This window comes from Toxotes jaculatrix, chromosome 3 (genome assembly GCF_017976425.1).
Source record: "Toxotes jaculatrix isolate fToxJac2 chromosome 3, fToxJac2.pri, whole genome shotgun sequence".
NCBI classification, from domain to species: domain Eukaryota; kingdom Metazoa; phylum Chordata; class Actinopteri; family Toxotidae; genus Toxotes; species Toxotes jaculatrix.
Window position 1 is genome coordinate 17,513,395 of NC_054396.1, and position 27,953 is coordinate 17,541,347.

At 38.8% G+C, this 27,953-nt stretch overlaps 1 protein-coding gene across 2 annotated transcripts; it reads left to right on the plus strand.

The window, feature by feature from the left end:
- The first annotated feature begins 200 nt into the window (after positions 1-200).
- cfap20dc (CFAP20 domain containing) lies at positions 201-26,900 on the plus strand. Of its 2 annotated transcripts, none has more exons than XM_041034550.1 (16): positions 201-290; positions 430-519; positions 1,159-1,252; positions 1,352-1,424; positions 2,305-2,419; positions 2,536-2,683; positions 3,041-3,187; positions 5,583-5,752; positions 5,874-5,982; positions 7,430-7,528; positions 9,238-9,560; positions 15,706-16,086; positions 17,864-18,103; positions 22,431-22,492; positions 25,808-25,902; positions 26,782-26,900. In XM_041034550.1, exons 1-16 carry the CDS (start codon positions 270-272, stop codon positions 26,898-26,900), a joined length of 2,286 nt encoding a protein of 761 aa, XP_040890484.1. In that variant the 5' UTR covers positions 201-269. The 2 variants fall into 2 exon arrangements, with proteins under 2 accessions (XP_040890484.1, XP_040890483.1); XM_041034549.1 differs by lacking the exon at positions 7,430-7,528 and adding an exon at positions 7,645-7,779 and having other exon boundaries at positions 25,808-26,009; positions 26,799-26,900.
- The last annotated feature ends 1,053 nt before the right edge of the window (positions 26,901-27,953 follow it).

The window sequence follows — 27,953 nt, forward strand, 5'->3', positions numbered from 1 at the left end:
TTAATCTATGCGAACGTTATCGCTGAGTCCTGGTTCCGGTTTCCGTTGCCACAGTAGCGTCACGTAACCATGGAGACATATCCTGAGTTAGCTAACTGGTGTCCTACATGTCCTATGCTAGCTTCCATCTTACTTGTTGTAAATGACAAGACGTGTTTCTTTCCGTCCGGTGTAACCCTTTGAAATGGTTCGTGGTTTATGTAACTGCCAGAATATTAATGTGGGTAAATACACACGTCATTTTTATACCTTTCACGTGACGCCGTAAAATGTTCAGGAATAATTATCAGGTACGTTTATTTTTATTTTTTTCAGTCAACTAAGTTAACTTAGGTCTTCTATTCAGACACACTCTGTAAATATGTTCTCTTTAGACTCATGTAACACTAGCTACAGGCTCGTAATGATAACTACTTCTGTTTCTTGCAGGGTGGTGCTGTGGTTGAGATCTTCAGCGGACAGGGAAAAGACCCTGTAGCAAAATGGAAACTCTGCGGAGGGCCGTCAGCCATATACAAGGCGAGTTTTCAGAGCTGCTATACTGCTGCTAGATCTTTCTTATCGTGATTAAACACGGTCTTTATAACACATAATCAAATTTAATTTGGATACATGTCCTGTAATTAAGCTAGCATCGAAAAGGCCTGCATAGACAGCAACAAATGTAATCTAATGTTGTCCAATAAGATAAACAGCATACATATGATACCACAGAGTTGAATTATCTCCTGTATTTTAAAGAAAGCAGGTCTGTAGCTTGATGCTGTGCAGGTGCCCATAATCACAGCCTTTCATCAGATGATTGGATTCTCACTTGAAATTTTGGGATGCAAGTGTCAGACCTCATGAGAGTGTCATTGTAAACTCACGGAAAATATGTTATCTCTGAATGATACTGTGTTTAATGTAGATGCCCAAGAGCACGTATACATTTTCAAAACTCTTACAGACAGTTGGTTTCCATGTCACAAAAACTGTTCTTGACAGAGACCTCCCAACTCAACGTCATATACAGTTGGGTCAAAAAGACTTTTTTTTGCTCCCATAAAAACAAGCATTTGAAGCTAGTGAGATAAATCACTCTTAAGGTACACAATACTGGTCATACTTAGCCAGGATGTAGACTTAGCAAGGCCTGTTCTGTATTATTTCCCTCAGGAGTATAATAAAGAAGTTAAAGGATTTGTTTACTGTCTGGAGGGAAGCAGCCAGACAGTCAAGATGCAAATGCCAGAGAATGGGAAAATGTCTCGTAAGTTACCACCATACTTGCTTTCGTTTTATAAAGTTTGTTTTGCTTAATTTAACTTGTTAAAGGTAATTCATTTCTTTGCCTATTTCGTTTTCTTAGTTGGGCTTCTCCAAAGATTCTTGGTCCTTCAAGTGAATATTCCTCAGTGCAAAGATTTTTCCATTGAGCTTGTGTAAGTACTGCAGTCAGTTAAAAAAAAAAAGAGAGAAAAAATGTATGTCTTGTACATGACAGCTTACCTTGAACAGTGAATTTCAATAGATCTTTAACTTTGTGGCTGATAAAATAAGGCCATAGAAGATCTTTAATGGAGTAAGTTAATACCTCGTTTTTACAGTAATTTTAGCAATGATTGTTTTGTAATAGCTTAAATACCCTTTTTTTTTTAATTTAAGATATTGTTAAACTAGTTGCTACAAAGAAGACTCCTGCCAACAATAGTGAATTCAACAAGGTTATTCGGTATATAAATGAATAAGCCAGATTTATAAAATGTAGCATGATGTGTGGATGTCAAGTGCTGGCTTTTGTCCTCCACACATTTTGCCAGTGGTAGATTTGATTGTATAATCTACTTCACATAACTTGTTGATACTCCTGTATTTAGTCACTAAAAGAGGAATGTCATTCTGTGAGGTACCAATGTTCTTATGATCAATAAAACACAGTTTATGCAATCAAGGGTTTACAGAAGTCTATATCAAAGTCTTTACAAAGTGTTTATTGTGCTTTATCATATGAGTTCACTGCATTTTTTTTTTATCATATAGAACCACAGAGAAAACCACACTAGAAATACATACTGTCAAAAGCTGAAATAATTTCTTACTATGAAGTTGCTTACTGTTATCATTTCAAGTCTCTAAAAGACATTGCAGTTGTTGTTCTTCCATTAGAATGTCTCATGACAGCAGATTTCACAGCACTAGATAAAGGTGAAAAGAGCTCTAAGAGCTTACCTTAGCTTTTGGCTTTCTCTGGTCAGGACTTCTTAGGTACAACACTCACGCTGGTGATAATTTATGTTCTGGTTTATTGTTAATTATTCACAGGATAACTGATTCAGAGCACTTGAAAAGAAGACTTCACTTGTCAACGGTGCATAGAGAGCTGACTTCCACACTTTTACATGCAAAGATACCTTTTGTGGGACTGAAACGAAATATTGTGAGTAACTAACTTGTCCTTGCCAGATTCTTTTAGTATTTTAAGATTTGCTTTTAGTTATGAGCTTTTAGCTATATCCTTTTAACAACAAAATCATGTTATTTCTGTCATCTTAGTGGTCTGCTTTGTGCATCGACCTTGCATCATTCACTGCTGAACTGTTCAAGGGATTTTTGACTCTGGATGGCATCACTTTGTTTGCTACTTGTAAAGTCCGCAGAATCTTCACCATGAAAACAGAGCCTACAGGAATGTCAGATGACGGTAATGGACTTGGTCACACCTCAATGAACCATTTAAAAGTTTTATCAGCTTTAAGTCCCCTCCATGAGCAAAGTCAGTGCTCTTTACTTGTTGCGAGTCTTATGAGTTTATATGAAATTGTGTGTGGAGAGAGAGGCAGACAGTTGGCTATTTTTTGTGGTAGCTGCCTGAGAGCTCAGTGGTGTTCTGCCTACTAGGTGCATACCTACACTACCTGCCAGTAAAGACAGCTTGTCATTTTGTGTATGTCGGTTGATCAAAGTGTTACCTTTGTTACGTGATGTCACGTCATGATACTCTGTTTTTGGTTCATTCCATGATTATGATTCATCTGAGATAGCTCTCCTTTTAATCTAGATATGTTTCTCAGTGGAGCTGCTCTCATGGACTTGATCCCTCGCAGCTGCCAGTTCCCACCAGATGTAAACCATGTAACTCAGATGCTGAACATGGAGAATTTGCAGAAGGCAGATATGAAGACTGGCCTTGTGAATTCTGACTGTGGTAGGTAAGACAAAATAACAGGATTCCAAACTGGTCAATAAATAAATGAAAAAACCCCCAACATTTCAGGTTTCACAAAAATATGTTATTAAAGCTAACAAGGCAAACAACTTACATCATATGGCTGAAAGTTGACACCCTGTCCACATACTTTTATGTTCTTTTGGTACAAGACTGTTTTTCATGGTTTTGGGCTTGGCCCCTTGTTTCAGTAAAGGGAAATATTATTTCTATAGAATACAATGATATTTTAGACACTAGTGTGACAAAGCAAGATCTGTAACGAAATGGATGTCCGAGTTTGGTGTGGAAAAACTTCAGTTGCCTGCACAGAGCCCTGAGCTCATCCCCAACCAACACATTTAGGATTAATTGGGATTCAGCCAGGCCTTAACATCCGACATCAGTGACCAGCTCAGCAATGCTCTTGTGGCTTAATGGGAGCAAATCCCTGCTGCTTTAACTGGGAAAGCATTCCCAGTTAAAGCAGCATATTAATACCCATGGTTTTGGAGTATAGTGTTGAACAAATACATCTAATAATCAGGTATCCGTATAGTTTGTTGGGGTGCCCACATACTTTTGGCAATTTTGTGAATGTCTTCATGAAGCATCACAGCAGGCTCATAGAATTTGTTTTTTAGAAGTAACTTTTGAAAGGAGTTATGCATTTAGAGTTCAAGTGTCAGCCACAATCCACCCATGACTCAATAAGTAGAAAGAAACAGAAGCATCACAGTGCAGTGATGGTTGCACGTAGAGAAACTGTTTCCTCCAAAGAGCCTATGATGATAATCGATTTGTTTCCCTCGTATGAAATTCCCGTGGTCTTCATTTCTGTGTTCATTTGCGCCTCACCTGTACGCAGAGAGCTGCAATTATCTCCTCATATAAAAAGACATGCACCAGTAATCCAGTTCTGCCGCCTCTGTGGCCTTTCTTATCAGCGCTTATTTATTTGTTCTGACAGCTGTCTAAGTCATGTTGAGTCAACCGGCAGTGCCCATAGAAGAGAGCAGTAACCACAAGCAAAAAATAGCTTTTCATAATTAGCATCTGCATTATTAGCATAACATTTCTAATCATAATTAAAACGATTGCTATTAAAGCAGGCATCCAGTTTAACTGTGACGAAAGTTGCTTGGTGGATATTGTTGCTTCAGTGCCCAATCTGTCAGAAACTGTTAAAAGTAAGCTACAACAGTTTTTGTCATGCGACAACAAATAAAACCCCAATACACCAAAGACATTCTGTTATCCTCAAGGTCAGTACATTTTCACAGATCAAAATCTCAGCTCAAAATGTTTTTATAGTCCATCAACTATCATATATCTAATTTTATTATCATTGTTACCACTCTCTTTTATGGGCTTTTGCAGATTTAAAGCATACTTAAATTTACTCACTCAAAAGAGTGTGATATTTTCTTTTTCCTCACTCAAAGCACATTCAGTTCAGCTTCGGCTATGTCATCTTGTCGGTTTTGTGTGTTTTGTGGACTGGAAGTATGTGCTCCCTACTCTGATGTGGATCAGATAGAAAGTGTGTTTTGCTGTTAGCACCAGCGTAGTTGTCCTAATGAGCCCTGGCACAGATACAGCAGGGTCAGGTCATGGTCATGTCACGACTCCCAGCGCAGCCCATTATTTTCACATGTCAATGTGGAACACATTGATAGATTAAAGTAAAACATCAACTCAATCAGCTCAGCAGCAGAGTCAAATTTATATTCAACTATTTTTTTTGTCTTTGTGCGTAAACTGCGTGTTTTGATCAGTAGGCTCTAACTCAAAGTAGTCCTGTCTGCTGCAGCTTACAGAATCGTGTAAAACATCATTAATACTGAATTGACACATGCAGTTGACTCTTGGGCTCAGCTCAGCTATTTGGCAACCGGACTTGAGATACACAGTATTTCATAATAGTACATGTTTGCAGTGTAGTGTATCACATCTCAAAAACACACTCTATGAACATAATGTATAAAAGGCCATGTTTTTCAAAGTATTCTGTTCACAGGGAAATAAAGGGACTTTTAAAGGGCTTTGTGACTAGTGTGAAGGCGACGTCTCACTGATCTAAAAAATGCTGGCTTGAGCCCTTCACCCTCAACAAGTTTCAAGCTTGCATTTTTCATCTATGTGCACTATGTGACTTTTGTAAATCTGAGGCATAACCTTTGGAAGTCGCAGTGGCAGTGGCTACTGGATCATTAGTATAACTGGCAATAGATGAAGGGAACTGCTTAAAATGTGCAGCCATACTTTCCATATGGTTGAAGTCCAAGGATTAGTGATGTTGTACCATAAATCAAGTATAGTCATAGTTAGGGAAAATGTTACCCAAATAAAAGAGATCAGTAATAGTCAATGAATAATGGAAATTTCTTTGCAGTTCCTGATCAGTCTGGCACTGCCAGATCAACCAGCTATCGGCAAACCAGGGCCCAAGGTGTTTTATACACAGCCTCAGGCTCCAGGGTTTTAGGACCACCTCCTCAGACTGGAAGAAAAAGCAGTACGGTCTCAGGTGGAATGGATAGTGTACTCTTTATCTCAAATACGGTAATTGCATGATTCTCATAATGACATAATATCCTGCTAAATGATTTGGACCATCACGTCATAAATTATTGTAAGCACAAAGTAGAATATGTTGTTTTTCTTCTTTTACTGTTTCCTACAGGGATCCTCATTCAGTAGAATGAACCAAAAAGTTTCTGCGGAAAGTCAGAGCATTTCCAAGCTGAGTGAGAATTTATCACATGGACAGCCTTCATTCAGTCTTCATGAAGGTAAACTTGATAAGGAGTGCATAGTGTTGCTTTATCTGGTCTGCATTTTCTCTACACCAAAACATGCCCTGGTCAGCCTGCTATTTTATCACCAACTCTTTTCATTCTTCATTAGTTTGTTTCCTTGTATTTTATCTTGCATACTTATTGTACCACTTATTGTAAGACTTTAAATTCAATAATAAACAGTTGTATTAGAAAATGTATCAGAGCTGGATATTAACAGTTTATTTTCATAGAATTTACTGCACATATCTTGATCCAAATCGTTATTTGGTGGTGTATGTGTTTGCCATGCCAATCATCTTATCTGGCCAAATGTGGCTGCTACTCGTCCAGGACCCCATTGAAAAGCAGTTAACATGGAAGCAGCTAATGGGAGAGGAAAGAAAAAATATAATATATAGATAGATATTATTACATTTATAGTCTAAGTTATTAAGTGGACACAGAATCAGTTATGCAGAGCCGTTATAGTCAAAGACAGTTTACTTGGTCTTTGTTCAAAAACAGAGTCAGTAATAGGCAGTAAGCAATCAGCGAAGGCAAACAAATCCAAAAAGGGAGCTGGCAGGGAAGCAAACAGTATATGAGGCACATGAGACAATTCGGCAAAGAGAGAGAGTTTGTGGTCAACTATCTTTACTAAGTAACCAACAGGCAGGAATAAAGAGAAGAGAAAAAGTAATGTACTAAAAATAAGCTGGAACCAGGAAAAAAAATACAGGTGACAAGTTCTTGGAACATTTCCAGAGAAGCTATAGTTGAGTCCAGTGGACAGAAAACATTACATTACATCCACTGCTGAACAGTAACAATTTTTTATTTGGAAAGACCAGTGCCTGCTTTTTATTCTCACCTTCTTGCTCCAACAAAGCAAATCAAGAGTAACACAGTGTGTAGAGTCAGATTTTGGCTTTAAGTGATGTGATCTTATTTCGCTACTGCAATTAGAAAATGAGGAGCTACAAGACTTGCTAGCGAGTCTAGTTGGCTTTAACTCAATACCTGTAAATATCTTACGTCTTGAGTGACATGAGATATTTATAGACAGAAATCACTCAGCTATTTTTTTTCTGACATGAATATAATGTGCACCTATGCAGATCAGGCTAATAGCTGTGCACCGCCTGCTGTAAAAGTGCACTCTGTCATTCTCATTACAGCTCTTTTTGGCCTTCACAGTGCACACAATTAGAATATTACTGTTCTGAATGCAAAAATGGAGGATTAAAATTCTTTAATTCAGCTGAACGTAATGTAGCTGGATGTATTCTCTCTGAGATGAATGAATGTAAGAAGCTCAGTTACTGAAATGCCTTCATTAATAGGGATTTTCACGGTGCATAATCAGTTCAAGGATATGCTTCTGGCAAGCTTTAATAACATTGTTGTGTGACTGTTTTGTGTTATAAAGCTATTCTGATGTTCAAAGTGCTGTATGTAGGAACACCTGGCAAGTTACAGCCACATCCCCCAACAGACAAGCAGGGATCAAAGAAGCTACAGGTCCTCAGTGCTGGAAGAGAAAGGCTAGCATCGTCAGGTAAGCCGTGTGCACTGCATATTAAATGATGTGTGTATGCTGGAATATCGTGTTAGGCATGATGGATGTATCATGGTCTAGTACTGCGTGTTAAGGTGTTTAGTTCTTATTAACAGTCCATTCAGATGCTGTGCCTGGTCACCACAGAAAGAGGAGTAAAACCAGGGAGAAGCGCACTCTTCCAGCCAGTAGGCAAGAGGGCAGGCAGCAACCTCTGATCCTAACAGAAAAGACAGAGCACCTAACAGCAGGTGAGGCTTACATCTGCTGTGAATGGAGAGGGTTCAAGACAGCAGGAAGCAGCAGCAGGGGGACATGTACACTTTCAGACTGAGTGATGGTTAGAAAAGTGTAAAAAGACAGCAAGCGATGGGAGCAAAAGACAAAAGAGAATAATATGCATGTTGATATTGATATCTACTTTGCATGTTCTGCTTTTACCAGCTAGCTCCTTCATACTTGAGAAAAATACCCATTCCTACTCTTAATTTATAAATTAGATCACCTCAAAATATTGCATGAATTTTAATGAGCCTCATTTTGTGCTGCGTACACCATCACGTTTGTTCCCCCTTTTTTAATTTTGCATAACCCACGTCAAGGCCATTTGCAGGATTTTTGTTGAAGTAGCCCCTACTCCAACACACAAACTCCCCCACCACCACTGCCGCACACAGGCGCACACACACACTCCCATACCCGCACTGTGCTCACAAAAAGCATCCATGTGCTCTGAAAGCTCATTTATGGATGTTTCTCCACAATAGTAAGCTCCTCTGCTGCTGCCCTTCCCACAGACGGAAAGTAGTTAGTTCATTAATGGTAATGTGGCACATTAAATAAAAGTCAGAGGGACATCTCCTGGGCCCAGGGTTTGCCACACAGTGGGCAATTAGAGAAAGTGATTATACTGTCAAGAGGTTCAAATGTGCTCACTCATTCAGATAGAGGCGGCTCTTTCTTTGATCTCAGGCCTATCGTGGAGTTAAAGGATTCAGTGTTTCTTGCGTGCACACCTCAATGGATGCAGCTTTCATTGAAGGTTGAAAAAGCTTTTACCCTCTTGGATATATATTCAGGAACATACTAGTGCCAGATATTGTAATGCTGCTGTAAGATTTTCTGTTTCTACTACATACTGTCTGCAGGATGAAAGCACCATTTTCTCAGAAAATAGGTGTCTAAGGCAGTTATGTTTTTCAGCATGTTTGGACAGAGCTGTCATTTCATGAGTGACAATTTAGCAGTAAACTGGGGTTCTTAGTAGTGATTATGCTGTGTATATTGTTTTATTCTCATTAAGGTATTAGCATAGTGGGGCTATTAACAGAACATACAGAAATGTCAGTGCAGGAGAAATTAATGTTCATTGGCAAGCAGTGGAATGGAATTTATTACAATCTTGCATTTTGTTATTATGAATTTTTATGTGCATATAATCAAATGAACTCAGAATGACATCAGCCGCATTATGAAAACATTAAAAAAGCATTTATTACTCACAGTAATTAAACTCTGATAATTATTCCATACTTAGTCTTGTGGCCAAGTTCTGATATATTCTAAAGGACTCCATGTCCATTATAGAATTTGTACACTTAAAGCCCTTAACTCTGTAATTGTATGACATTGAACTGCATTTGTTTCAAAGAAGGAATTTACTCCTGCTTAGGTTGAAACTGTCTTGTCTTATAACCATTTTATTTCAGATGAGCATAGCTTCAGTCTCGCAAAGGAAAGTTCCAGAGCCGCTCCCACCCCTGCAGAGTCTCTCTCCAGCTCGATCCGGCCTGGTTTGTCTTCTGACCTACAGGTCTGGAGCAGCTGGGAGAGTAATGAGGGGTCCGAGCCCCAGCTCGCTCTGCAAGAGGAGGTGTTCATTTTCTCATCCCAGCCTCACTCACCCAAACGAGGGCAAGGCCAGGGTGATCAGGAGAAGATGGAGATGGGAGATGACCAGGTTCAGAGCAAGAGTGGGAGGCGGTATGAGGCCCAGCCTGAAGATGATTTTATTGGCAGTGAAAGTGATGAGGTATGTATGCTCTGGGGGAGAGACACAAATACACAGCACTACTTCAAATGCACACACATTTGAAATGCTTCTTATGTTGATCTGACACTAATGACCACCTGCCTTGAATAAACAAGTTTGCTTCATCCCATCACATACACTGGTTGTTTTGACAAATACCAGATTTAAAAACTATGATTTTAAAGGTTTAAAGGTTTTTAGAACAGCTGTCTAATTTAATCACACTAAAATCTCACATTATGCCCATAATTTGATTTGATTCAGTTAAATTTGATTACATTTGAAATTGAAATTTTAATTTGAAGTGTCAGTCTCAAAATGCACAATTTGAATTCTGAAGTGCAACGTTTCATATTGCGGATTTCACAGTATACTTTAACTTCAAAGGTCAGTGGGGTTATTTATCATACGATAATTTATTAATGTTTCTGTGACTTATAATAAAGAATAGCATTTTTCTTTATGCTGAGCAGGGAAATTAAACAGTTGAAATATGAGTACAAAGATGACTATCTTCAAAGAAATGCTAATTGCTTTTACTTATTTAAAACTTTATAATAAGATAGATAATTCAGACATAAGAATCTAATTTTATTACGCAGCTGATTAGTTTAGCCTTAGTACAATTTTTTGGCATTCAAGTAGTGTATTCTGTGCACCATGTTAAAGACAAAATCATCCATCAACCATCTATAGTGTATTTCTATAACTTACTGATAACATCCTGTATTCCTGTATGATAAGGATAATATATCAAACATAGACTATGTGTGAGTATATTTCCAGATCATGTATAATGGATTCAAGCGGGAGAAAGTCTTCTCTAAAACATTAGCAGTAAATGTCAGGTTTTGCTGCCAGTACCTTAGGGCTTCTCTCAAGACCCACCATTTTCCACTGACAGTGTGTGCATGTTCAGACGTGCATGTATAGAACCCAAACCAGGGAAACCTGGTTAGAAAAAGCAATATAAAACAGGTTTGTTTGAAAAATGTAATTCTTTTTATGGTGACCTTTGTAACGTGCTGGTATAGTCCTTGTCTCCTGCAAAGCTCTATTCAGAGTTGACATTTTTCTGTAGATTTTGCATTTGTTGTTCGTTTGGAGACTGTTTTATATCTACATTCACCTCTATTTAAAGTGCACAACCTTCTCAATTTCCTTGGTTGCCATTTTACATAAACCAAAAAGAGCATATTATTAGCTTATCATCAGCACTGGACTATTCCCCAAAACAAAACAAGACAAAAAAAGACAGACCATTGTGAGTAGTCACTGTTGGCAATCTGGGGAGAAATTACACAACACATGCACATGCGTACAGACACACACACACATACATTGTGTGAGAGATCACGTAGCCTTTTCAACAGCTGATTTCAAACGCTTCCCTAATAATGAGCCTGTCAAAATACTTTCAAAAGTAAGAAACACCCACCCACCATAACAAAGCATTGTCTGGGCTTTGGCTAGTGGAATATTATATGCAACATGTTTTCTTTTCTTTCTCCTGTTTTTTTTTTTTTTTTTTTTTTTTTCAAAAGACTGGCTTTGCCCTGCTGTCTGATCCAGGACAATGCTTAGATACACTGGACTGTGTGACTGAAAAACGAGTGTGTTGCAACCATTAGCATTTCTATTACATGTTTCAACTGGACACACTCTGTTGACACTGACATGGCCATGCCTATCATATCATATCTTATAGGTAGTTCATTTCTTTCTCCACCTTGACATGTAAAACTCACCCAAGCAACTTTTTAGAGAATGTCCATCGGCGCTCTGGGAAATTAACTGATAGCAACTGTATCAACAACAGCTGAGGTGAGAGAAATGCATTCACAGAAAATTAAATTACTGCACTTCACAATGAAATAACACGGAAAGTGTGTCTGAAGGGGGTGTTTTAAGGAGCACCTCTTCAAATTAACACATTAAAATCAGCTGCCATCACTCTGTATGAACTAGGGTTAGAGGGTGAAAAAGAAGTGCGTCATTTCATTCTGTGAGAGCAGAGTAAGTAATTTGATCCAGTGCAATGAGCTGTATTTTGACAAGACCAGCAGAAAGAAGGGCATTTTTATGTTTTCTGTCTTCCCACCTACAACTTTTCTGTGAAATGGTCATTTTGAAAATGACTATTCTTCACAGGGGAAAATGAGAGAGTCACACTTGTTTGTAATATCCAAGGAAAACACAGTTTTGTAAAAGGACACAATGGCTATTCCCTCAGGTATTCAAAAAGATCATATATTCTACAACCACAACTTTTTCAACTATAAAGTACACTCCAGCAGGCTGGGTAATGGTGAATGTTTTTCTGTGATAGATTTTTATGATGGCTGATGGAGCAAGGCTATGTGAGGTGGAGCACAACACTGCAAACTGCACATTGCCACATATATTGAAAACATACTGTACCGCAGGACTGCTGGAGTAGAACAACATCTTCCTTTAGGGTGAAAATGAAAAACATCAGCTGAGAAAGTTCATTTAAATAATGAGTTTTTTCTAATTGCACTGCACAGTTTCTTTCAAATACTCAATCTGGCTTTAATCATTCCTGATGCTTCCTCACTAAAACAGGCTGCTAGTGCTGTCTCACTGGCCACAGCTTGGCCACAGTCTCATTTATTTTGGCGACAAGAGAATCACATACCTGGTTTAAATTAATAGGATATGGCTGGCATAAATATAACATTTCACAGTTTTCCTGTCCTGCTGAAGAAGGAATCTCATGTAAATAATTTCAAAACAGTCAGGTCAGTAGCATACATTTATTTATACTATTCTCTACATTTACATGTGTTCAGAGATTTGACCATGTGAAGCATGTACAGTGTAGGAATAATCAAATTCAGACACATTATCCGTGTATACGTGACAGCAGATAGGCAGCGTGGCTGTCAAATTCCCAAGTGACATATTCAAATTGTAATTTGTAACAGACAAATCATTCAGATATACAGGTTATGTTCCTCAAGCACAGAAGTGCTGCATGTAGAGGACATTCACCTGAATGTATTCCTGCACGTAACAACATGGAAGAAACAAAAATTCTCATTTTGGGTTTAGGAAATGACCAAGCATTAGAGATTCAAAATGAGTGAACGTTGAGGTTATACTGCTCTGTGAATGCATATTTATGACTATAGGGCATTAAATAATATTTGGAATTAAATGTTGCCTTGGAGAAAAACTAGGCCTGTGCCTGACAAAACCAGATTGCAACTGCATTTGAAGTCCAAGAGTCCAAGAGCACCATGAGATGGAACATACTGTATTTCAAAGGCTATGGATGCCAGATTTGCCTAAAAAATAAAATAGATTTATGTATAAAGTACATCACATGCAACACAGGTTGTGAGACATGTTTTAACATTCAGCCTTATCTTTGCATTGCTATAAGTCTTAGCTTGCTAAGTCACCATGTTCTACAAGCCTGGCTGTAGTAAAGAACCAGACTATGGTTAGTTGCCATCTGATGAAGGTTGGCCTGATTTTGACTTTCATTCATTTATGGCAGGTTGCGCAATTCTCAACTTGGAGCAATATCATCTTTCAAGGTGTTGCATCAGGTTCATGCAATTCTTTTGAGCTAACATTTGTACTTAAACATAGAGAAATATTAAAAGCAAAACAAAGAAAGGAACTTTCAGTGTATGAACTATTTTTAAATGGATGACACACAATGGACCAAGTTAAAGTAGTAGTCATATTTACAGGGAAATGGTGTTATTTAAATACAATGATAACTGTGCAGTAGTGCACAAAAATGCACCCATCCCACTCATACTCAAACGCTAGTCAAACAAAAGGCTAGCTCACGCACTAATACACACTCACTGCAAACCCACATGCTCACAGCCACACCCATATAAGGCCTTTCAATAATACATGTAGTCCATTGTTTATTCACTTGCACTTATGAAAATGATAAAGCATAGAAAGAAAAGCAAAAACAAATAACGTTGGAGCAGGTGAGATAAATCCCTCGAGGGACTTATGATAACCTTTCACCCCAAAGCTAAACTCAGAGATGAAGAAAACACCTCAAAAAGAGACAGCAGTGGGAAGAAATAAAGAGCAGTGGAGAGTCTTGCAGAACTAAATAAAACTCAAAGCTGTTGGATTCAATATCTATATTATAAACTTAACATATGTAGATATGCAGGCAATTTGGGTGTGAGTATTGCAAAATTGTGCTCCTCTTGTATTTCATGGAGAACTGTTAAAAACTAGTCTGGAAACTAGTCAGATGCTTCATAATGCAGTAGCTTGTGTTTTAAAGTTGAAGCAGGGTTTGTCATTTTCACAATATACATAAATCAGAGAAACAACATTAAAGAAATACTCCACCACAATGACCCGGCTTTCTGCATTAACTAGTCATAGAATTTTATCTAATCTTCATCTATGTCACAAGTATAGACACAACACAATGAGCTTAAGCTAATAATGCACAAATATTTATAATCTTTTGTGTTTTAATTGAAAAGACCCATTAAGCATTCATAGTTCTGGAAGAAAAAGTAAGTGAACCATTGGATTTAATAATTGTTTGAACCTCCTTTGGTAGCAGTAAGCTCAGATAAGCTCTTTCTGTAGCTGCAAATCAGACCTGTACAACGTTCAAGAGGGATTTTGGACCATTATTCCTCACAGAACTGCTTCAGCTCAGCCATAGTCTTAGGTTGGCTGGTGTGAATGGCTCTCTTGAGGTCATTCGACAGCATCTCTATTGGGTTAAGGTCTGGGCTCTGACTGGGCCACACCAAAGGGTGGATTTTCTTTGTTTGAAGTCATTCTGTAGTAGATTTACTTGTTGATGTTTAGGGTCAGTGCCCTGCTCAGCTTCTACTCAGCTTCAGCTGGCAGACAGCCAGTCTGACATTATCCTTGATAGACTTGGAAATTCATTTTCCCCTTGATGATGACAAATTGTCCAGGCCCAGAGTCAACAAATCAGCCACAAATGAAGATGTTCTCTCTTTTTTGGAGAACAGTGGCTTCCTCAAGGGGGTCCTGTCATGGACACCATTCTTCATATCACTACTTACCATTATTTGTGTATGGTAGACTCATGAACACAGATGTTAACCAGCTCCAATGGGTTAGGGTTAGTTCAAAGTGATTGTGTTTGTTCATAAATGTAATCTACATGAAGATCTAACCATGTTTTAAGACAAATTTAGACATAAATGCAAGCAATTGCAAAGAGTTTGCTTACTTTTTCTTGCCACAAACAGTCCCAATGGATTCCAGCTGCGACCCAGTTTCACGGTGAAAGAAAAACTATCAAACGTCTAGAAACTTTCCATCACCTCTTCAACATAATCAGGTTTGCTTCGTCCACACATATTGTATGCTTCTTATGTTCTAGTGGCTAAATATACGGCTTAGCCAGTTTCTCATTAGCTGTTTACATCTACACTCACTGCACTTGTTGTATTAGTGTGGGGTTCTAAGGATGGTCAATTGATTTATATGTGTTGTTGTGTGACAGAAGTGGTTTTTGCTGCAGGAGTTTTTTCGAAAAAGTTTCTGTGGGTGTTGTGATACTTTTTTTTCGCAGTGAAACTGGGTCACAATTGGAATCCATTGTTGCTGTTGTGAATCCAGTTGCCGTCCTAAAAGTAAAGAGCTAACTTTTTAGAATTACATATCTTTCAAGCCTACAGGGGTGACTGTTTAATATTCAAAACTTTTCAGTGGAGTGTTCCTTTAATGTTGAAAAGAGCCATGTACTGTGTCTGTATGTGCAGTGTTATGTAACCTGATTTGTAGGCAACAAATTTTGAACTACATTACTGAGTGTTAACTTTGAATCTGAAGGTGGGAAAAGATTAGCAGACTTAAAGAGAATGTCATTAGCCTTTTTAAACGTGAGGTTAATTTAAAAATGAGCCTCCAACACAGAGTCAATCCCAGTGACTGTTTGCCATCTCATTATCATGTTTCATTAAGCATACATCAATCTAAAGGGCAGAACATAACGTTAAAGTTGTTCAGCTAAAATCAGAAACATTAGAAACAGTCTGCCATATATTCTTAGGTCATGACTACTTATCCCTTTTACAGTGTGTTTTACAATCATTTTAATTTAAAGCAATTGTCATTCACTTAATCCTTTTATTTCTTTCAGGATGAGAGCTACACCATGTTCCAGCAACAAAGAACTAGTGCCGAGTCCAGCCCTGCTACTCCCAGAACTCCTGATACAACTTCAAATGTGCAACATCAAGTCCATCCTAAATCTCAAACCATGGACCAAACATCACAAAAAGAGCTTAGTCCAGCTACCACCAGTATTCATACTCACTCTCCACCCAGTGGGAGAGCGGAACTTGCTGGGATCATCCCCACACGCTGCCTCTCACCCAGTGTGACACCCAGCAGACAGGAATACAAGTGTGGCCCACGTGAATCAGAGGTACTGAGCCAGGTTCTGGACGGGAACAGCAGTGTAACGCTTTCTAGGCGACTCCTGCAAGAAGTCAAATTGAATGACTCCCCACAGCACAAGGTACTGCTTACAGTTTTAACAACCATTAGGCCTTATCCAGAATGCTATGGCTCTCTAATATTTTTGTGACACAGAGATAAGCATATAAATGACTATTATTTTGAATTTCCACTTCATAATTAACTGAATAGCTCTCAATTGGCCATCACCCCTAATTGTCTTCACTGTGAGATGCCCATGTTTGATGCTACATTATATTGCCATGAAAGACATTGCAGATTTGGAAAACCTCTCATTGTGTCAACACTCGCAAAGCAGACATGCTCATTATCGCATAGTTGCCACACTTACGCATGAAAACAAGCTTGACCTCCCTTCAAACGTCTCCTACATTTGCAGCAGCAACCTGTTTTTTTTTTTTTCAGTTTTATCCATAGTGCTTTTTGATTTTAAAAAAATTGGCAGCAGCATCAAGGAAAAGAGCAAAAGCAGGGTGTTAATGTCACAAGAACCTCTCATTGCTGTTATCTGTAAAGTTCATGTCCAGGTGACAATACAATCTTAAAACTATAAGCATTAAAATAAAACAATAGTTTAATCAACTTACAGTAAAATGAAAGACATTGCTTGTAGTCCTAAAATCAAGGAGAATTAGCTTAGCAGCTCTACAGAGCTTTTTAGCCTCATTGCTTAATTATTTTATTTGCCTGCAAATTTACTTTGTAGCTGAGTCTGAACCACCCTCAACAATACTTATAGGAAGCTGTTTCTGCCAAACAAACCATGGAAAAGCCCCTGTACACTATTTGCCCCACAGAACAGCAGAAAAGACAAAATCACAAAAATAAAAAGAAGAGAGTGAATGTGTTTATGTTTTTCTTGCTCCAAAATATATTAATGCCGCTTGGTTTAAAGAGCATTAGTTTGATTAAATTGCATTTGAATGTGCTTGGTTACAGTTATTGTCATTGCATCCCAAAGTCTTTTATAGATAGTTTACAGTTAAAATTATATTCATCATCATCATCATCAGTTGAGATGTGAAGACTGGGTTGTTAAGGCCTTGTGCCAAATGTGTAGCTTATTAAAAGATGTGATGGTATTCTGCCTAGATGTCTCAGTAAGTGTCAGTAATGTGCGATCACTGCTGATTAGGACAGCTAAAGAGGACTGGTGAAAAGGTTTGTACTGCCTTGCTGAGAAGGATCATGGTCTTTTACAAATTGTGGTAGGCCCCTGCTCCAGTTGAAAAGATCTAGGATCAGAGGATAGTCAACTGGAGCGATCACAAGGCCTGAAGGGAGATCTGTCACTTGGCTGTTGCTTTCTGCATTTACACAACTCACTGCTGAGACATATCCCAGCATCCTTCATCAGTGCAGCTCCTGACTGCTGATTTGTGCCAACTCTAGCAGGCAGCATGCAGTGAAAGCTTTGACTGAAAGGTTGTCAGAGAAATATGACATGGAGTTTGTTTCTCTCCCTGCAGCCCTGGTTTATTGACTGCCATTGATTTAACACCATGGCAACACCAGGCTTCCTTGCACTTTGTCAGATGACTCAAGTTAGCATAGTACTCTCTTAAACCAATAGATCCACCGTTAAAAGACATTTCCTCTGAGGGTCAAAACAATGGCTTACGCCCAGCACTGCCTTAAGCTCTGTCTGGGACTACTCTCTGTTGTTGTAAGATTTGCACTACTTTGTTGGCTGCACAAAACATTTTGTCAATTTTGTGGATTTAGTGTATATGTGCGGCTGTGACTAAGTGCAAAGCATTGTCTTTTGGATTGCTTCCAGATAAGTAATCTTTGTTTTATGGGTGATCGTTTTAAAGGAAAGAGGAGACGAGACACTGAAGCCTGTTGATTCCAGCCTTTACGACTTACACCTGCTTGGCAGTCTGAGGATGGATGGGGATGACGATGAGGAGCTCCGAATGCTGGCAAGCCTAAAAAGGGAGCAGGAGGAAGATGAGTGTAGAGCCTCGGGCCTCAGTGCATCTCAGATCCACCAGTGTAATGTCAGCATCAGTATGAGCAGCGACGACACCTCTACTTGGACCCACATCTCTATGGTCTGTGCTATCATACTCTGCTGCTCTTGATCTTTTATTTCCAATGCTTCATTAACAAGCAACATACATGCAGCTTATCTACAAATTATAATCATTAGTAGGTTGTCGCTCTTTCTGTCTCCCGTCTGGAATAATTTCTATGACCCTCGCTGATCCTCACCTGGTAATTTCCATTTCAAGCCCCCAACTTATGCCACCATGAAGTGCTAATGCACCTCTTTCTCCAGTGTGTTTTCTGCATTACAAAAGATTATGGAGATAGAAACACATTAATTGGCCTCTTACAGCTTTTAAAAGTACACTGGCATAATATCCACAGCTCCCCCAGAGACTAAAAATTATTTAGGTCATTTGAAATTATCCCCAGAAGTCTTTTTAGAATTCAAAGATGGTATAGTTTGCTCTTGGCAATTGAAGGTCATTTAGATCTATGGTCCATTAGCATAAGCACATGGCACTTATGAACAGAGAACACTGCCCTCCCTTGCCCTACTGGGTCCACTGTAGGATCCCCAGTGAATACAATCATTACAGATGCTTGAGTTATAGGCCTGTTACCATTTCTGTACATGCAGGTATCCGTTAATATACTGAGATTCAAGCAGAAACAGAAGACAATGAATAGTGGTATTACCACAGGGATTATCATTTCATGGGTCCTTTTTGAGGACACAGTGATGTGGTCACCAATAAAAACGTGTGTCTTTTTAGACCTTAGAGTAGGTGCCGTTTTCCACAGGGACAGGATGAGACTTACATTTGACTTTATCAAACCCTGAGGTGATGTTTTTTTGAATCAGCTGCAGTGCTTCACAATTGTAAATTCATATGGCAACAGCACCACCAACAGCATAGTAAGAAAAAGCTTGCCAATAAGAAGAGAGACAAAGAGAGATAGGGAGAGATACTGACCATAAAACAAATTTTTCAAACACAAATATAGTCATGGTGACATTGTAACACATAAAGCTTAAAAAATGGCCTCATAAATGTCTGTCAAAGATTAAAACGAGATGCGATTGTGGGACCTAGGACGAGAATAGTTACTGTCTGGTGCTGAGACTCCTCCACTGAAACTGACAAGCCATTTCTTGTCTCTGGATGTTGTGATTTGAGTGATCCCTGCTGTTAACACCCATGCTGCTGCAGCTACTGTACTGTAAGCCTAAATGTAACTTCACCCCCAAGCAATTGTATGCTATACTTCAGTTACTAGGCTGAACACAAAAGAATGAGCTTGTAGACGCCGTATTGTTGTGTGAAACTGGATTTCAGACACATATTCGCTGTGTGAGTTCTCATGTCAGAGTTTTTTTTTTTTTCTTCACTTTGAATACAAGGTCTGGTTACAGCTACAGATGGCAATGAGTGAGGCGAAGAGCAAGAGAGCAAACACAAATTAAGCGAAACACCCATGATCCTTACAGTGTAGGGTACACATTTTCTCTAGACTTGAAAAGTGTCTGTTTCCTTCTTCATGCTCATGTTCTCCATTGGAGATGCTGGATAGTGGATGATGAGATGAAATGTTTCGACCATATCACTTTTATTAATAAGAGATCAGTGGGGAGGACTAAATCCAATCTTTTAAAGGCTGTACCAAATTCAAGAACCAATTGAATAGATAATCAGATCAGATTTAGTTTTCCATATAAAGATGGTGACACAGTTCCTCTGCTGTCTAAAATTCTGCCAGTCAGTGTTTGTGCCAGAAGCTCTCACAGCAGACAGTAATAGCTTTCTGTTACAAAAAGCTAGAGCAAGTTCAGCATAGAAAACCAAGGATTTCATCTGTTTTTTTTTTTGTTTGTTTTATTCTAAATGTTTTGTACAGAATATGATAATATGGGCCCAATAACAATGATGGCAATGATATATATAAGGATAGGTCTTCCCCTTGGCATGTACATTCAGAACAACAGAGTTAATGTTCTGAGGAAGAATTAAGTAATGGTACAATGAAGCAGCCTTATGCATAAATCAAGAAACCTCCTTTACTTATCCTGTCACATCTGAATGACTCCTGTCCAAGAGTCATGCCTTCATTTGAACCCAAGTGCTCAGCCCAGGTTCCTGTGAGGATAAAAAAAAAAGTCTGGAGCAAAGTCTGTTTTTGGAAGCAAGATTCTTGTATTTAGATGTATAAAGCTGAGTCCAAGATTTCTTAAAGTTAGGAATAATAATATTAGATGTGTTTGGAGAGGAAATAATATTAGGTGAAAGAATAGTGCAAGGCTGAGATTCACTAATAAGAGTCACTAAAAAAATCACTGATAAAATTCAGCGGTACATAATAGGAATTGCAGATAACAGGCTCTAGAGTGGAGCTGATTCACCAGCCGTCACCTGCTACCAACCTTATAAAAAGGGCAGTAAGATGGATGTTAAAAAGACATTATCTGACACCAACACTGTATGGTTGAGCATCTTTGCCAGACAGCTGAGTAAAGTCCAGAAATGTCTTGCTGTGCAATTTTATAACCAAATGTTTTGAACCAAAGGTTTCTGCTGAGATTTATGTTTCCATAACAGAGGGCAGGCAAAGGGCCAGAAATAATAGGGTCTAAAGCAGTGTCGATCAGAGATAAGAGGAGCTCTTTTATGTTTTCTGATCGTTGTAGTGTCATTTCACCTGGCGTGCAGGGTTGAGGACACAGGCTTAGCCATACCTGGTGCGTAGTGACCTCTTAACCACACCTATCCTGAGGTTTTCAGGGAAACTGTGGAGCAGGTCTTGTTTCAAGCAGGTCATAACACTGACTTTGCAGCTACAGGCGGCCAGCGCTGCTGCATTCACACTTCTGCCCACATTTTGTTATTGGGTCAAGAGGTGATATCTGTCCAAAATAAGCGATGTACCTCTGTTAGCAGCAGATGTGCTTGTAATTCTTTTAGACCTAAGTGTTCCCTTTGAAAGTGTGGTTAATGCAAGTTTAAATGACCACGTGAGGCCCTGGGTTTAGTATTACAGATAGAGTACGGAAATGGTTCAGCTCCTGTCTCCCCAAAAGAAATTTTCTCTATCACCCCACAGGTAAGTAATCATCATCAGTGCATATTACCTGCAGAATTCCACAGGGTACAATTTTAGGTTCCGACTTATTTTTAGAAGAGGATTACATAAAGAAGGCACTGAAGCACACAGATAGCAAAAATTTACTTAAGCAATGCAAGCACTGCAATTTCAACATGACTGCTTCTTCATCAAAGTCATGCAATGTAACAGCCTTTAAACAGGCTCTAGGCTTAAATAGCCTCCTGAGGCTATAATATGGTTTTTAGCTTTGACAAGATGGAGATGGTAATGCACTTGTGTTTCTTACAGCTGAATATTACTGGGTATTGAAAGTGGAACCATTCTTATCTCCTACCTCTCGGTTAAAAGTCTCTTACACTCACAGCTTGCAAAGAATGTAGCTGTTAGTGTTTTAAAAGGCCCCAATCACTAATTTAACACAACTCCAGTCCTTTGTTTCCCTGCGACTTGCTGTTCTCTCCATTTTTCTTTTCTTTGTTTTTCTCTTGTTGTTTGCCAGAAAGGCAGTGATCTTTGATACTTAATTGTTTGCCAGTTAGCTCTGCACACAACATAGAAAGGGCCTTTTTGCCCTCACTCTAGCAGACTGCACATGGATTTCCATAAACTGTAGACACTTCAAGCTCAATATATGGTTATGCAAAAGGTTTTTTTTTTACATTTTCCTTATCTAGCTTGGGTTTGGTCAATTTAAATACAATATTGTGTTATGTGATGTGATTTTATGCAGTTGAGTTGATGTTCTAAACAGTGGTCTCTCCACAAAAGACATGTTTCCTCCTCACTAGTTGACATCTCCAGCTAAACTGCTGTAGATTTATTCATGGATCAGCATGGCAATAAATAAAAATAGAATATACATTCTGTTTCAGCCTGTATAATGCTGGCAATGAAATCCAAGTAGCAAGCAGTTGCCCCTACACTGAATTACAAAATACAGTGATAAAATGCCCTGTGACGTTTTATCTGTCAAAAAAAAAGACACAATTTCTGCTGAGAGACAACCATCATTTATCAAGCAATAAAGCTTAGTATAGTAGCCTGATAGTGTGCTGTACTGAGTGAGGTCATTCTGAACATGAAAAACATTTTCAGTCTTGCTGTGCTGTGATTGTAAATCTTACTCTTTTTATGTCCCACCGGATCACTTAGTGGTCTTTGAAACTTAATGGAGACAATTAAATAATGCAAAAACAGTTTTTTTGGAAACATTTGGTAAGTACTTGAATTACGAGTTTTTGGTGACATTTTAACACATCCTTTTACTTTTTCCCTTAATTATTGTTCTAGCCAGCTAATCAGGGTCACCACTATCAGAATGAAATGAACCCCCTCCTACACTCAAACCCCAGGTAAGCAAGCACATGTCACGGACACACTTTGATTAGCTCCAGTTTTGTAAATTCATAATAAAATTGAATTCACTGCATGAAGAAGTAGCCATAGTCCAAGAGTAGAAACACAGCTACATTTAATGTTTTTGTTTTTCAGGCCACACTGATGTATGTCATGTAATGCCTGACCAAAATGGTCTCATGTAACCTGTATATGTATTTGGCTGCATGCACATAAAACGCACCCTGACATTCACAATCAGATGGTAACCAGTGACTGCAGTATTAAGGCTAAATGTCAGCTGTCAGATATGCAGATGGGGGTTTATCTCGCTCACAGATGAGTACAAATAAATTGAGAATGTGCCAGACACTGTAGTTTTCTTCTCCCTTACCTGCTGTTGTCAGTTTTAGAAGTGCTAATTATTTTTCACTTATTGTACTTGTCAGATTCATGACTGGCAACTTTATATGGCACTTTTTACCCTGGCACTAGATAATTAATGTTAGACATCAAGGTCTTGGTTCCGGTCTTTAAAAAAACATCAAAAAGCAGGGTTTAGACTTATGATTTAGCACCGACTTTCACCAGCCATACACGGAGAAATCCATCATTGATGAGGCAAAGGCCAATTTCTACACGGTAGGAGCCTTAGTATTCCTAATACAAAACAGCCACAAGACACGTTCCACCTTGTTTTACCTGCCTACAGGTTAAAACCAGAGTAAAGTTAAAGTTCTAAACTTTAAAAAGAAAACACAGTGACGAATAGACTTATATTACAGGAGGAGGCAGAAGAATTTATAAATGCTGTTTGCAATATTTGGAAAAGTGTATCCAATATAAACTTCAGGCATATACATACACAGTATAATGCAGAAGAAAACCGTGAAAATCACTAAATGAAGTGGAAGTCGACAAAGTAAAGTGATAGAAAGTGGACACGTCTAAAGGATAAGTTACTTCATCAGAGCATGTCCTTTGATGCGTGTTGAACATGACACCTTGTTGCTATGTAGCGCTAAAGGACCATTTGAGAGTGGAAAGGAAGCTTCGAAGTAATCAATGCAAGGTGAAATAAAATTAAGATAGTGTTATCCTCGCTGGCATTTCAGATCTATCTTTTTTTTTTTTTTTTTTTTTTTTTGGTTAATGTTTCCTGGAGAGAAAATCTCAGAGGTGTGTCAAATAGCTCTTGGAGGCTGATTTAATATTTTGATTGAAAGCATGAGGTAAATGAAACTCTTTGCTCAAATATCTCCAATGTTAGCCTTAATAACACAGTATCACAGATTAACAGTATACACTGCAATCTCATTGACTTAATAATGGGCAGTGTCTAACGCTGGGGTTGCGACCACTGTATGTCCACATCAAGTCTCAGCCATGACTGTGTATGGATAAAGCCAGTTCTCCTCAGAAGGTTCTGGAGACCCCACACAGACCCTCCGCTCCACTAATGCATAGCCCTGTCTCTGCACATCTCCATCTCTTTGTGGGTGTACACAACCATGCGGCATGTTACAAAAGAAGACAAAGGGATTGCATCATAGTTCCGCTTCTCAAATTATGCAACCACCTCTTCTCCAACACTTTTGATTTATTGATGAAAAGCAAGGTTGCCTGGTGTGAACATGTGTAGACTGGCATGTATTTCAATATTTTAAATAAATTTATTAGGTGTTATTGTTCAAAACTGTTCTACATCATACATCTGATCAACAGTGGGGACAAGCAGGAACAATTTTTGCTTTTTTCTTTTTTTTTTTCTTTTACACATTTCAACGCTAACATGTCTTTGGGCTTTTTAAACATTCAGTGAGGTTATGCGGTTTGATTGAATGTCCACTGAAATGAATATTGCTATTGACAGACACCTCAGACACACTCTCTCCGGCTTGTCTCACAGCTCTACAGCATCTGCAGCTGTACTTCTGAAATTAGACTTTGAAGCAAGCTTTGATTTACATATTGAAGAGCAGCTGCGCAGGATTTGTCGTTGTTTTCTTTTCTTTTCTTTTAGGCATTGCATTCTGAGACGCCCTTACAGTAAATTGTATCATAGTGTTTTAGGAGCATCCTGGCACCACTGCAAGGCTTCCTCACTGCTGAGCAGCTAAAATGCTCCTGTTGCTGTGCTTAATGTTGCCAGGGCTTTTTGAGCATTTCTTGCATGTTTCTTTGCATGTGATACTTGTGTCTGCCTTTGGCTGGCATACCAAATGTGAAACCACAAATCAGGGGGTCAGAGAGACCTTGAGTGGTGTTCAGTTGCCTTGATACAGTTTCACTGGGAGATATTTGGAAAGCTTTATATCAATATACTCCACTGCTGAACAGAAACAGTGTACTCGCCCAAATTAAATCAAACTAATTTATTCCCTTTATCACAGGTTCTTCCATATCTGGATTATAATAACTTAAAAATCTAAGAATTTAATCACTCTCACCAAGTCCCACTTAACAATTTGAAGTCCAATTTGCAGCTCTGCAGCAGAGGCCCTTGTCCTTGAAAATTGCTTCTATTAACTTTTGTACGATGTTCCTGCCTATCACACAGTCAAAGGGGTGTTGGAGTGGGCCAAATGCCTTTGTTAGAAAGAAAAATCAGAGCCTCAAGAGAGATAATGCACTAGATCACTGTGAAAGCATATGCTTAGAAGGGAGGAATTTGTTTCTAAAATGAAGCAGTGTTTATTTTTGCATTGCTGTTTTAAAAATGTTAAACCTATGCTAACCATAGTGCTTAAACATTTACACTATGTGTGGATGTATTTCAGCTGTTGTGATTTTACTGTTTCATACAGCCGTTACAATATTGTTTATTTGGTATTGTAACAGTTCGTTTAGCTACCATTGGCATCTTTGGCATTTGTATTTCCCTGCTGCACTGCTGTCTGGATACCACATCCCGGGTTGTGTGCGCTTTGCCTCTTTACAGACGCACCACGCCCACCCAGGCACCCGTTTTGCACATCTCAGACAGGGAAAATAAACTCATTTAGGGAGAAAAGAGGTCCTGCTCTCACCGACACAGGCAAGGTTAAGACCCCTACCCAGGGCCAGAATGTGGACACTTGGAATTCGCAGCTTGAGGCAGGATCTAATAAATGATCCTTCAGGTAAAACTGTGAAGCTGAGAGGCTAAGTGTGCAGGAGAAGTGACTCAAGGACAATGGAAGCTTAGATGGGCTTCTGAGAGCACACAATGATGGGACTTCATTGTTAAAATGCCATATAGAAGCAATTTGATGTGCAGGGTACAGTAGTAGGATAGTGAGTGTAATGGCATGTGTTGTCATGACTGTGTGCCTTTATGGTCTTTTCCCCAGGGAGTGGATGGATGTGCTCAGCCCTCCTATTATACCTCCCAGGCAGCGGAGAAGGTCAGGGAACACACGAAACAATCGGGAAAATCTAGTCGGAGGTACAGTAACCTTAATTTTATTCCTTTTGCCTCCGGACACCCTTTTGTGTCCTTTGAAGTCAGGGAGATGGCAAACAATCCAGAGCTTTAACATCAACCACACTAATTGCACAAATGCATACAAGTAATGGAAACACTCGCTAGTGCACAAAAATGTTAAGTTTCTGCCAAAGACTGCACAGAGATGGGAAAAGCGTGTGAAACTGTACCTAATTAAGAGTAAAAAAAAACCCGGGAGAGTGGAGCTCTCTGTCCTCCACCTAACTCCATAGGTCAAAAGAGACAGGCTCATTACAGGTCCATACCCCGTAGACACATCGACAAGGTTAATTGATGAAACCTTTCCAGTTTACAACATCATTTTAAAACCTCTTACACAATGTGTCTTATAATTAGTTTTCATTATCGTCGCTCAAGTTCTGATAAGATAAAATATTCCTCTTGGAGCATTCCATAACCTTTTTAGCATTTAACTGCCTGTCAGTTTAACAGCTAAATTCTCATGTTTTAAAGTAGTGGGGATTACAGGGAATCTCTTTACAGCTTCATAATGTGGTGCTGGGTCGAGGTGTCTTTGGTCTTGATTGATGACAGAAAAAATGGCAGCGACAGAAAACTTTTAAATCCACCTGAGTCTGAAGGTCACCTCACTAGCCGCACTTCTCATTTTATTCCAGTAACAGCTGACAGAGTGGGCCCTTTTTCATATTTGGAACGACTACACTACTGTACATAAAAAAAAAACAATATACAGATTACATTTTATAGATTTTTATCATTGCAGACTTCATTAATTTGAAATACTGTTGCACTGCTATCCATGTGGTTTTCAACAATTACTTCTAAGTGTTGCAGAGTGATTTTCTGGCGTTATTTCAGGAGGGGATGAGCCTGTGAATGAAGAGGAGAGCGAGGATGAATATTTGAATCTGCTCTATGATCCTTGCCTGAAATGCTACTTCGATCCAAAGACGGGGAAGTACTATGAACTAGCTTGATTCAAAGCTCAAGAGAATCAGAATTAATAAATGGCATGTCTCTGACTGCAGTTGAATGGTTTCAGGATTAATATTTTTTTTGAGGCCTTGCTTATTGATCAGTAATGAATATCCCATTCACAAAAACCTTTTCATGTTGCTTCTTTTGTTTTTGGGAAACTAACAGGAGCTTTGTGTCACTCTGAGTTGTGTCATGTCAGTGAGAAAGGGATTGGGGCTTAGATACAAGCTTTTTGCAAGTGCCCATTCACTTGCATATCCGATGGAAAAAAAAGCATCTTTTCAGGAATCTTGGCTATCAAATTAATATGTAAACTTTCTAAAAGAACATCCTTGGGCTTCATTTTTATTAAGAAGATTTCTGACGTCTCCGTTTTTTTCTGAAAAAGTATTACAATATGACGCCATTTTGTCCTTTATTTATTATAATTTCATCATTGAAAGTACATTGATTTGTGTGTATATATTGTTTTTAATTAAATTTAGATTGTAACTGCAGCGGTTCTGGTTTCTTGTGTTTACCTCGATTTTAATCACCTGCAGCAGTTGCACAGAGCTGTACTTGCCTGTATTTAATAGCCCAAAAAGCAAACAGGATAAAAGGAGACCATTGAATGCATCTGAAATGTTGAATATTCCTCTTTTACAGTTCCCTTGCTGTAATAATTGTATTCACAGATGAACCTGTAACTGTGCTTCTTTTTTCTTTCTTTTTTTTTTTTTTTTTTTTTTTTACGGCCTGTAAATGTAACCAGCAGTAAAAACAGACGGGGCGCTCGTGGGGCTGGCAGGTCTTTTCATCAGTCTTGCCAAAAACACTGATCACACCTGATGAGCAGCTGATACATGACTGATTCATCATTTACATCCTGAGATGAGTTGTTGCTTCACAATGAAAGGGGAAATAAACTGAAACAAAAGAAAGGAAAAGTAACCACATTCATTTATCACATTGTGGTTCCCAGTGGTTTTAATCAAACAATACCTTGGCTGGATCCGTGATTGACCATTCAGTTGGCCCAAGTATAATGGGCACAGGTTAGAGAGGGTGAT